This window comes from Chinchilla lanigera, unplaced genomic scaffold, assembly GCF_000276665.1.
Source record: "Chinchilla lanigera isolate Chin_1 unplaced genomic scaffold, ChiLan1.0 scaffold00028, whole genome shotgun sequence".
In the NCBI taxonomy this organism is placed as follows: Eukaryota; Metazoa; Chordata; class Mammalia; order Rodentia; family Chinchillidae; genus Chinchilla; species Chinchilla lanigera.
The window spans coordinates 9,954,078-9,966,626 of record NW_004955429.1 but is presented as its reverse complement, the minus strand read 5'-3'; the positions used below and the strand labels follow the sequence as shown (position 1 = coordinate 9,966,626).

At 37.6% G+C, this 12,549-nt stretch overlaps 1 protein-coding gene across 3 annotated transcripts in view; it reads left to right on the top strand.

Moving 5' to 3' along the window:
• Positions 1–451: 451 nt before the first annotated feature.
• Positions 452–12,549, top strand: part of Cacnb2 (calcium channel, voltage-dependent, beta 2 subunit) — a gene marked incomplete at its 5' end in the record, with an annotated part of 323,451 nt that continues 311,353 nt past the window's right edge. For all 3 annotated transcript variants that reach the window (XM_013515437.1, XM_013515438.1, XM_013515436.1), the window contains 1 exon segment: positions 452–544. In XM_013515437.1, the coding sequence (XP_013370891.1) occupies positions 452–544 (93 nt within the window).

Genomic DNA, 12,549 nt, shown 5'->3' with positions numbered 1-12,549 from the left:
ATTGATGCATAGTTTATTCTCAGAACTCTTGACTGTAAATTTCAGATACAATGGAAAAAGTAAGTTCGTTTGTAGATGTTCATGCTTGCCTGACTCCTATTATTGAAACAGATCATCTTATCCTTAACATCTTATTCTTCAGTGTTTAAGTGCTTATTTTTAATTGCTTTATAGTAGTTTTTGTTCCTTGGCTGCTAATATATTTGCAGATAGTGTAAGTTGGTTCAATTCAGCAGTTGTTAAAAGCTTAAAGCAGAAACTTCTTTTCCCCATATATTTACTGATTTAAAATATTTGTGATTCTACTGACATTCATTTTCCAAAGACACCCTATGATGGCAGTTTATTACTTGCTTTGGCCTTTGCCATTTTCAAGAACTAAGCCTAGATTCCTGCGAAAGGGTGTACTAGTAATCCCACCTGTACTGTTTTCTTTTTCTTTTTCCTGTAGACACATGGGAAAGGAGCCCGAAGGAAAAGCAGATTTAAAGGGTCCGATGGAAGTACTTCGTCTGACACTACCTCAAACAGTTTCGTTCGTCAGGTAAGGAAGCTCTTCAGTTCCTGGCTTGGAGAAGTGTATTGAAATGAAATCTTTAAGATTTATATAGTATGTTTTTACTTTAAATTGAGTGGAAATTGTGCTGTTCAATGTCATAATGAAAATATTTATATTTTGACTGAGCCTGTGAGTAATAATTGCGCTCTTTCCTGGCAACTTGAGGAAGGACAAGTGTAGACCGCCTAATGGAGGATTTTTTCATAAGAGAGAGATCTGCAGCAGGAGTGATTACAGGTTTTGGTTTGGGAGGGTTTCAGGGGAGCGGAGAGGCTGTCCATCTCCCCAGTGATGTGGTTCGGAGACTGATGTTCTTCTAGCTTGAGTTTTCTTCTTGTCCTTTCCTCTTTGAGCTTGGGCTGAGAAAGAGAAAATTGTGCTTGTTTGAAATGGCTGAAGGTTTCAAAGTTTAAAAAAACCATGTGATGCTTTGAGATGTAATTTAAATGATTACTGTCTTTGGAGACAGTCTTCATTTTGGTTATGTGGTGTATTCCTGACCCGTTTCTGGGTGGTACTATTGTAGCTAATCTCCTATTGATGACATCTCCTGGCGCAGAACAGTGGTTTTCAAATGGAAGAACTGCCTTATTTTGTTTTGGATGTCGTTTTCCCCATTGCCTCTGAGGTCCTTCATAGCAACCCGACATTCCACCCTTGACTCCTGTTTGTTTGGCAGGAAGGTTTTCCCTGTCTTGCTGACTTTTGAGTCCTATTTCTATCCACCTTGATGGAATCTCTCAACTCCTTGTGGCACTGTCTAAGGGCTTCTCTCCTGTCTCTTTCTACCGTTAGCCACGGTTGGCTTGAACCATATCCACATGTGGTGTCAATGGGGGTGTCCAAGTTAGCTGGAGGCTACTTCCTCCTCTTGACAGCAGATGATCTCTGCCCAGCCATCAATTCCCCCTTCGTACCCTTTAAGTACACCAGTGGTACATCTGAGCAACTTTTAGGCAACTGGGAAGGTTTTGCCTCTTGGCTATCCTAGTTGGGAATTGTTTGGGGAGTAGGAAGTTAGTAAAAGAGAATTGGTTTAGAAGGACCAGAATTTGTTTGCTAAGAAACATCTAGAATGAAAAAAAGATGAACACTAAGTGAAGTCCACTATCTGAGCAGTGTTCTAATGACGTCAAGAGCTTGGGAGAGGAAAAGAGGAGCCCGTGGCATGTGCGTTGGTCTGATGTCACAGGAAGAGCAGACGTCACGGTGCTGAGGATGGATGGAGACCTTGGGACATAGTCACTTAGGTTAGGTGAGTCAGTGGAAAGGAAGATACCCAAGGCCATTTCTATTTCCAGCATCTGTATCTACTCTGCCTCGGAGAGGAGGAGAGTGAACATGAGACACTCCTCCACAATTTTGAGTCATCATATCAGGACTGGATACTGGAGGATCTGGGGCAGAAAAAGAAAGGACGAACAGCCTCAGTACAAACAGCAGCTGCGATAAAACAACAGATCATTCCAAGCAGCTTGTATCGATTGGGTGGAAGCAAAAACTGTTATGTTTCAAGCGAGCAAGGTGTTATGGGTAGAAATTGATAGCGTAGAGTCTATTATTGCTCAACCGAGTTGGTTAAAATGTCTTTGAAAGGTGATCCCTGAACTCCATTTTCCAGCTGTCCTTTTGGCTATGTATTTATCTTTCACGGGATTTTGAGAACCCAACAAACAAGGTGAGGAGGGATTAGAGACTGCATAGAAATTTACTGGAATTTGCTTTATCTCAGAACTTCCTCGTGGTCTTGTGTTCTTACTAACACATGTTTGCTTGAGACACCATTATAAATGACAAAGAGAGCTGTTAAGCTATTCAAATGTAGCCAGGTATTATTAAGACTTATGAGAGAGTGTAAGACAGCAAAAAGAAATCCCCCAAATTAAAAGCAGAGACCCATTTCCTAGAATCTCAATAAAAGGACGGGCTCACTCTGGCATGGGTTTTACGATAAAATGACACAAATAGTTCATCAAAAACCTTGAAGTTCCAGCTTGCATCATTGCAGAAGGGAGATCAGCATTTTTAATAAGAATCTGTGGTGAAAAATTATATTTTTCCTTTGGTAACTTAATTTCTAGTTAATTCAACAGCATTCATATTTGCTGCTGTTTGAAAATAAGCAAAAGCTACCACAGCATGGCTAGATATTTAAAAGAAATGGATTCCTGAGGATGTTTGCAAAAATTCATGGCTGATAACGATAAGCATGTTGGGCTATTAAATAATTTAAAAGAATACCTTTTAAACATTTTGTTTTCAGCGTCATAGATATTTCATTGAGTGACTTGTTTTGATGTATATTTACTAACCTGTCTGTAGCCAGGGTACACATATAGTAAGAGTTTGGTCAATATACTCACCTTTCTTTAAAACTACCAGGTTCTATTTTCTTTGAATTAAAAATTATTTCTATATAATTTTTAAAACCTTAAAATTCTCTCATAAACAGTATATTATATATTAAAGCCTTCAAACTATTCGGGAAATACTAGATACTTTAGGTAGTCTTCCTAATACTGAAATGTACTAGTTTTATGGGTCTGATTTGTGAAATTGTACATCAAGGGCAAATACTAAGAATCACTTTAAAAAATAAAAGAATATCAGGGTTTGTTTTTAGCTGTTTCCCCTGAGAACTCACGTGTAGAATTGCAACATGTATTTGGAGGTAGGGTCTTTAGAAGAGTAAGTAAGGACAATTGAGATGAAAAGTGAGAAGTCCTGATTCCATAGGACCACCATCCTTATAAGAAGGTGAGAGGATGCAGGGATGTTATGCACACAATGAGCCAGGTGAGAATACAGCAAGAAGACAACGGTCCACAGTCACCAAGGGTGGGCCTCATGAGCAGCAGTCTTGCTGACACCTTCATCTTGGACATCAAGCTTCCAGAACCTGAGAACATTGCTTTCTGTTGCTTAAACCAGCTCTACTGGTCCTGCCTTGGCTACTCAAGTAGCCTCATAAAGATTTTTATACAATGAGACTATAGGCTGAGAAGTGTGCAGTTATGTGTGTCACCTGATGAATTTACACCATCAACACACCTGTGGAGCCATCACCCAAGTCAGTAAGTAAGCATTGCCCATACTCTAAATATCTCTTTTTTGATCCTTCTCAATTTGTATTGCAAGGTTCCTCACTAAAGGTAACCACTATGCTTCCTTCTGATACCAGTTTGATCTGTTTTTCAAGTTTTATATAAATTGTATGATTTCATGTCTGAAATCTTGCGCTTACCCTTATGATTGTTATTTATTATGTACATTTTAGTAAAAAGTTTATTTCCTTCTCTGTACATGCCCTTGTATGGATGTGCCACAGCTGATTTATGTGCTTCCTGTTGAAAGGCTTTGGATTGTTTCTAGTTGGGATTACTGGGGATTATGCTGCTCTGTAAATGCTTGCATGTACTTTTGGTACACAGGCACTTTTAGTCAGTGACTGGAATGGAATCCTTCCTGGATTATGTAGGATGCATTTGTTTAGCTTAAAATGAGCACTGTGAAATGGTTTTCTAAAGTGGTTGCACCAATTTGCTTTCTCACAAGCAGCATATAATATTTCGTGTCCTAGCAAACATTGACATTGATCTTTTTTTTCATTTCAGTATTTTAACAGAGCTATTTGTAGTATTAATATCTGTTTCCTAATGACAACGCCACAAATTTCCTGTGTGCCAAGTCTGAGGAACATAAGAACAATGCTTATAAATGTGTATAAACTGAAAGATCTTAAGAGGATATTCTATCACACTCTCTAGTAAATATCCCATTAGTCATAATAACTAGATCTATAGCTATTTGATTAAAATAATAGCATAATTATTTTTTGGAATGTGTTGAAGCATATTGGCATATATTGCATATGAAGAAAACCTACAAATTAAAAGAATGAAATGAGTTTACCTACTTTTTAAAAAAAGAGTTGCAGCATTGTATTTTTAGCCTTTATCTATCTATGATATTCTAACTAAACTCATTCTGTAAGAATGTTCATTAGTCTTAAGGAAAAATGGCTTATAGATAAATACCTGCTTTAGGCTCTAAAGGAAGATTACAGCTGCCACAAAGAATTTTTCCAGTCATAGATGACTGTTCCATCTTGTTAATCAATCCACCATTATCCAACCAATTAACTAGCTTCCTGGTCCTTAATATTATCAACATATTTGAAATCAATGGTAGTTTAAAGATGGCAATTAAGGAATGAATTTATCCTTGAAGCTTATTCCCCTTGGGCTGTTATTAAGGTAATTGTAGACATTGTCATTGTCTCGACCTGTAATATTTTCAGTGATTCCCAGGGGAATCACTTCCATTTTAGCATATGAGATGTAGGGTGTGTCCTGATCAGCACCCATGGTTGGCTTCTGTTCGCAGGACCTGTTGGCTGTGTGTGGGAAATGAAGTTGTGGTTGGTTCTTCTCTCTATACATAAACTTGTTGTGAAGTGATAGAGTAGCTAACTGACTATAAATAGTGGTGCATTAACTTGGCTGGATTATGAAAGATGAAAGGGATTTGTAAAGCATTTCTGAGCGTGTTTGGGTGGGTCATGGAGATATGACTTTGGGTATTATGTGCGGACCCTGGAATCTTCCTCTCTGTACTGCTCCCCTGCTCTGCTTCCTGGATGCAGTAATCTAAGCATCTTTGCTCTGTCATGCCCTTCTGTCGTGTTTCTACCTTGGAGCCAGCTAACCATGGACTGAATGCCCTGAAACCCTGGATAAAAATAAACCTGTTCATTTTTAAGTTATGTATGTCAGGTATTTGGTCTCAGCAATGAAAAGCTAATACACTAACTTTATCTATCAAACATTTCAAAGATATTACTTGTTTCTCCTTACATTGTCCTAAAGCAATAATTGGAGGGAAGGTTAACTGTGATTTGTCTGACTGTCTAAGTCCCATTCCTTTATGTTATAGATAAACTGCACTACATGCAGTATTTGTGCATTATCTGAACTTACAACATGCATATTTCTCTTTTATGTAAATTCTGATGTGGTGAGATTAACTTAAAGTGTTTTTCATCAAGAAGTAGGTTAGTGGTTGAACACCTGAACTTTAAAGCTAAATTCTGGATTGATCTGCCACGTATAGCTGGTTGTTGGATGAACAGCTTTGCCTTTATGCACTGCAACACTATCATATGGAAAATAGTGCCTCTCTCAAAAGTTCTGTGTGAGGATTAGGTGGTACAACTCATATATTACCTAGAACTGTATCTAATACCTTGTCAATACTATGTGAAGAATTATTGCTATTATTTATAAATATTATTGCCTATTTGCAACATTATTTAAAACCTGAATGAGAAATAGCCCATGGCAGAGGAAATAACGTTGAACTTTTATTGAATGCTTACTGTATGTCCTATTTGTAGCTCCATTTTATAGGTGAGAAGTAAAGTAAGTATTCCATACTCACAGTTTTATCACAAATAAGGTAGGAATCTGAAACCAAGCCCAAATTCCTTCATTATGGGAAGTGAGGATATCTTCAACAGGATCAATTTTCGCTAGGTGTCTGGTTTTGAAAACAATGTCATGCCCTTCCTCCATCAAACATTGCTTAAATTTCCAGTTCGTGTTCACCGTTTCAGTGCACTTCCCTGCTCTTGTGAGTGTTGAAGAGGACAATTGGAAGAGTGTCTATTTCTCCCTTCTTCTCTCAAAATTGAAAGGTATATAAATTTCGGGGAGGATTCTGAAAGTGTATTTCCCGTTTTTTAAGTAATCAGAAAGGAACTTCAGTGTGACTCATCTGCAACACCGTACTGGTGTGTTTGGAGCTTTGACGGGGGCTGATGCAGGCCATCAACCAGCTGTATTATAAATCTGTTCAAAGTTAAGTAATATGTCCCACACCTGATTTTCTATCAGTCTCCTTCAGAAACAGTTTGAAATCTTTTGGAGCCAATGCTTTGTTAATAGATATTTTAATAAATTAAGGACCAGAAAGTGTTAAGTGGGACTTCTAGGCATTGTAAGTAGAAGTAAGTAATATTGTACAAATTATTCATGTGCTAAATGATATTTAATACATAAAGGTATACTTATCTTGGGCTGTTATTAAGGTAATTGTAGACATTGTCACTGTCTTTGGTTCTGGTATAACTATATTCTTTGACTGCACAGATGTGTGAATAAGAGGATGTTATTGTCATAATAAACCTCAAAAAGATAAAATTCTTAAAATCCTTTGCAGTTAGTGCCTTGGGTACATAGCATAATGAATTAATTAAGTTTTCTTATAATTTAGCTCTTTCCTCTGAGCTTCATCAAAAAAAAAAAAAAAAATCCTAAGGTCTGTTATTTAGAATAAAGTAGTAGTTTATTTTAGCACCAGACCCTAGTGGGTAAATTAATTTACCGGAAGAAAAATAGGTAGAATAGGCATAACAACAAGCCCTGGCTGGCACTAAGGATAGAACATTCGTGCTGTTCTTTTCAAGGGATTGTGCAAGAACTGTGCACTGTATAAATTCTTTGATACTGCCAAGGTCAGGAAAACTATGTACATCTGCAAATAAGTACTGGTCATCAAAATTAAAGCAACTGTGGGGGTTGGAGGAGGAAGTGTTAGTAACTATAACTGCTTGTTTAGTTCACTTCATTCTCCTTCATCTTCTTCCACGCTGAAGCACATTCCTGCCCCCTCTGTCTTTCTTACATTTTCCCTGTTTTCCGTTTTTCTAAATTTTTTTCTTCCTTTTCTTAAAGACATGTGTTCTCTCTGGCTACATTTATGTACCTGGCAGTCTTCCTGGGATGAACACAAAATGCCAGAGATGACTTGCCAGGTTTGTTTTATTACGATTATCCCACAAGCACATACCCGCTTCATTCACAGTACAATTAGCTCCGCTATATGCTCCTCTGTATATAGCTAGGACTCACGCACAGGCTGCACTGATTTATATTCCTAGGTTGCTGAGTTGTAGCCACCAGTGTCCTTTGTGAAAAAACTTAAACCTTCAAACTCCACATCTCCTTTTAGAATTTTCAAGTACCATCATTCTCTGCGGTTAGCAGGGAAGAACTCGGCAACTGATCTGGGATTCTGCTCACCAGGATATGTTGTGGTTGTAACAAAATAATCCTGTAGCTTCTAAGGGCTTCCAGAATACAAATCAGGATGACAAAATGGAATGAACCAAATATTTAACAGAAGGTTGCATGACACTTTCGGAACATGGTATTCTAAACAAATTCCATCGTCTCCTAGTACCATGTTCTTGAGGCTGCTTCTCTGGACCTTTTATATTAGTTCAGAGTGGCTTTAAATATGAATGATTAATCATAGAGACACACAGTCTATTTTTTAGTTTTGTTTTGCAAAGACAGATTAAACTGCGATAATGATTACAGACTCCAGGCCTGCGTAGACTGATATGTTTAAGGTTGGATAAATCTTTCAGCCCTTAAATACTGGCTTGTTGCCTTGTTATGCTGTATTCGTCACAAACACAACCATAAATAATAAAGCGGTAGATTTATTACCACTGTGATTTCCTGTAAATGTCTTTCTATCTTATTAGGTATTTTCTTAGGTTTTGTGAATGGCAGAATCTGTTTTGGGTCCTCTTAAGAAATTTTCTTAAATACATCAGCATAAAAATATTTATCTTTCTAAAATGAAGTCCCTTGTTCTTTGAAAGGTATAGGCCTATCTACTATATTACTGGTTTTTTTGCTTTTTAGGGGACCTGTGTCCTTTAGGAGGTAATACAGCAAAATGCACATTTTTTACTTCAGTATCTAATTGGCTTTAACATGTCTGTGAACATAATTTTTATGGGTGAACAAGGCTATGATTATATAAGAAATCTGTCTTTTTCTCATGTTTTGGAACACTTACCTATAAACTAGGTTTGATTAAGGTCTTTATTATTTGTGGTTGAGGCTTTTATTTTTATCTTTGCTTTTTTTTCCACAGAGATAAATAGATCACCATAAAACCAAGAATTATTTTTGCAGGTCTTTTTGTCATCTTAGACTCACATCTGTGTATTGAATTATAGTTTCCACCTATGCCCTTTTTTCTTTTATTTTTCTTCATCTTCTGTTTGTCCAAACTATGCAAAGTCTTTGAAGTATTAACCCCATTGGGATAATTGAAAATTTATTCAGATAATCTAGTACAGAGTAACTAATATGACCAGGTAAACAGTTTCATTACTCATTGAATTTATAAAAAGCGTACATTGCAGTTAAACCCTAAACTTTTAGGACGACTGCTGAAGATCAGTTACTTCACTTAGAGTTAATTATTCATGTTCTTCACAGCAGTCCTCACTAGTCCAGTGTGATCAGTAATTCCTCCTTCTCCGCTGCTCTCGACCTGTAATATTTTCAGCTCGTCTCTCTGTTGATTTGCTTCTGGAAATCTTCCTGTTTGATGATTGCCAACTACTGAAGATGTCATTTTTGAGATTTCAACTTAGGTCTCAAAAATATTTGCCATGGTTCAGTTCAACAAGTGAGTATTCTGCTTTTATCTCATGATTCTAGGCCAGTGACCAGGTGTGTGTTTGCTAGGCAGACCTGAGGTGGAGGAGAGATGTGGAATCCTCACCCATGTCTCCAGGATGATCAGACTTCCTTTCTCCAGCTGCTTATTTTATAGATTGAGGAGCAAGAAAAAGAAAGCAGAGAGATGATCACAAGAGGATGGGAGGAATTTGCCAAATCTTCCACACCCTGTAATGGGGGAAAGGCGGGGAAGCTCTTTAGGAAGTCTCCGCCCACTTCCACCATCTCACCAATCTGTCATTGGCTTTTAGAGAATGACTTTGTTGGCTGAGGACTTTGCATCTCTCTCCATATTCCCTTAATGTCCTTAGTATACACAAGAATGATCCAGTCTCCACCCCTCCTTTCCTCTGCACCTTGACAGGAAAGCAAGGGGACAGTAGCTCCTTTGGACCTTTGACCAGGACACATGCTCTGACCTGCTCTCTCTTCTCTGCTGGTGTCAGAGTCTGGGCGTTGTGACAGCACCAGTTTCTCTTTCTTGGAAAGTCTGACCTTCTTTGAGCCAGTGATCTTTATCTTCTAGATGAAACCTTGAAGTTTACTTCCATTCAGATGTTCCCCCATCATTGAAAGATGGTTGAGTGCTCTTGGCCCAGGTATTGTATCTGAAAGTTGAAAAATGGTCAGCCTCCTTTTTTCCTTTGCGTTAGCACCCATTCCCCCTTTGAAACAAACAAGGCTTCAAACTTTTAATTTAAAAGTAAAAGTAAAATACATGGCATATTCACTAATGAGCCTTGCTCTGATAAAGTAACACACCCTGGGTGGCTTAAACAATAGAAAGTTTCTGTCTCAAGTGCTGCAGGCAAAGGTCTGAGATCTGGGTATCCACAGAGCTGGTTTTCTCCAACCGATTGATTGATTGATTGACTGATTGGAGTACTGGGGTTTGAACCCAGGGCCTTCCTATGGAGCTATATCCCTAGACTTTTTTAAAAAATTATCTTGAGACAGAGTCTCTGTGGGTTGCCTAGGAAAGCACCTGAGCTTGGAATCATCCTGCCTCAGTCTCTCAGGGATTCAGGCATTGCAGCAGCATGCCAGACAGCACATGCTGGTTTCTCCTGAGAACTGACCCAGGTCTGGGCCTCTCAGCTTGGCATGCAGATTCCCACCTTCATATCCAGTGGCATTCTCCCTGTGATATGTCTGTGTCCATTCTAATATTCTGTTATTCTACTCTATTCCAGAATATTCTGTTATTCTGAGGTGCTAGGGGTTAGGATCCTTATATATGAATTTGGGAAGATGGGCATAATTCAATCCCTAAGAGATAGTGGCTGTTACAATTAGCTTCATATTTGACTTTTTTCTTTATAGCTTAAGTTTTGAACATGAAAATAGATTTATGCTACAAAGCACTGAACCAAAAAACCAAAATATATGAGAATGTCAGAAACATAATATTTCCTGAGAAGGTAATGAGCAAAAATATGAATTTCTCCCCAGTTGGTCAATATAACTCATATAGAAAGGAAGTCAATTTATTTTTATTAACTTTATTATTATGTGTTTTTTTTTAGATTGTTCATTTTCTCCATAATGTAAAATCTCTTCCAAACACTTTGATAATTTGTAGCAAGTGAAATGTCAGAAATTAGAAAGTGTTTAAAAGATTTGGGGAATTAGCAATTAAATTCATCAGTATAAGGGGCTGGGGATTTAGCTCAGCGGCACAGTGCCTGCCTGGCAAGCGCAAGGTCGTGAGTTCGATTCCCGGTACTGGAAAAAACAAACAAACAAACAAACAAACAAAATAAATAAATAAATAAATAAATTCATCAGTATATCCCAGAATCTGATTCACACCTTAGTGTAATTTTTCTGATGGGAAAAATCTGTATGAATTATCACACATACACAATAAATGAATTATAACAAACATGCATGCAGCATTTATAAATATACAGGTGCATATGAGATCATAGTCTGTGGCTTTTAGGTTTTCCTTTTTTGCGTTTCCCCCTTATATTTAGAGACAGGGCTGTATTTTAAGAGGAAATGATGGAGAACTTCCTAGTGCGCCAATATTATTTAAAGTTACTGTTATTTAAAGTTACTATTATTTAAAGTTTGGTTCTTCCATTTCCCATGGCACAATATTTAGAGTTATTATTATTTAAAGTTTGGTCCTTCCATTTCTCATGGCACATGATTAGGTCCCTGGGTTCCTGCTATTTTACTTTGTGTTTTATATCACAAAGAGGGAGCAATGAAGAGTCTCACTTAACCTTTCTTTCTGACAGTGACAGACACAACTGCAGCAGGAAGCATGCCCATGCAGTAGGTCACAACGTCCTGTTATGTCTCTATTACTTGTAGGGAAAAAAAAAATCAAAAAGCATGTGTCATCTCTCTCTGACTTATTTGATGATGTTTATTTGTCTCCCTGTGTGGCTCATGCTGAAGATCATTCTCCTTTTTAAATTTTAGTTTATTTGTGCATGTTTGCAAAACATGAAGTTTATACTCATCTTAGGGCATAGGCACATGTACGTAGCACATCTTGATTCTTTTTTAGTCCCCTTTGCCTCCCCACCTCCTCCTTCCCTGTCTCTAGATCCCCCTTTCTCCATTTTCATTATTATTGTTACTATTCTTAGTTCATATTCATGACATATAATATTTACATTCATTTTGGGTATTTAGTATATGTACGTGATTCATCTTAAACCTTTTGTTTTCTCCCTCCTTTTCCCTTCCCCTTGGCCTCTTGGACCCTTTGTGATTTGCAAAAGATCCATCTCCTTGTTTTATTCTATCATTCCTTTACTCTGCTCTTCATTTATACTTTGTCTTATCAAATGAGAGATACTATACGGTATTTAAGCTGGTGTGTCTGATTTTTTCACTTAACGTATTTCCCAGATGTATCCATTTTCCTACAACTGTCTCAAATTTACTCATCTTTACAACTGCATAATATTCCATTATACATAGATACCACATTTTCTTTATCCATTCATCTGTTGATGGACTAATAGACTGCTTCCAGGATTTAGCTGTTATGAATTCTGCTGCTATGAACATGCATATGCACATAATATACCCACTGCAATATGATGTCTTTATTTCTTTTGGAAAGTTATCTAGAAGAAGAAAGGCTGGGTCAAATGAAATTTCTAGTTTTAGTTCTTTGAGAAATCTCCATACTGACTTCTATTTATTTTTTTAAGATTAAATTTGAAGTCAGGATCCTTTGTTAAACAGAATGTATTCAAGGAGTCAAGTCTAGAAAACTCCATGAAAGACATAAGTCAAGTGGGTGATTGGCACTACAGGTTGGACCTGTGAGTTGCTGAAACCAGTTCCTCAAGGAGCAGATGCTCATTCATGATTCAGCACTAATACCTCAAAGGGCTCAACAGGGGTAAGATTGGATCACAAAAAAAAAGGTAGAACCAGCTCCCAGGGAAGCAGTGACCAAGGCCTGACTGACAA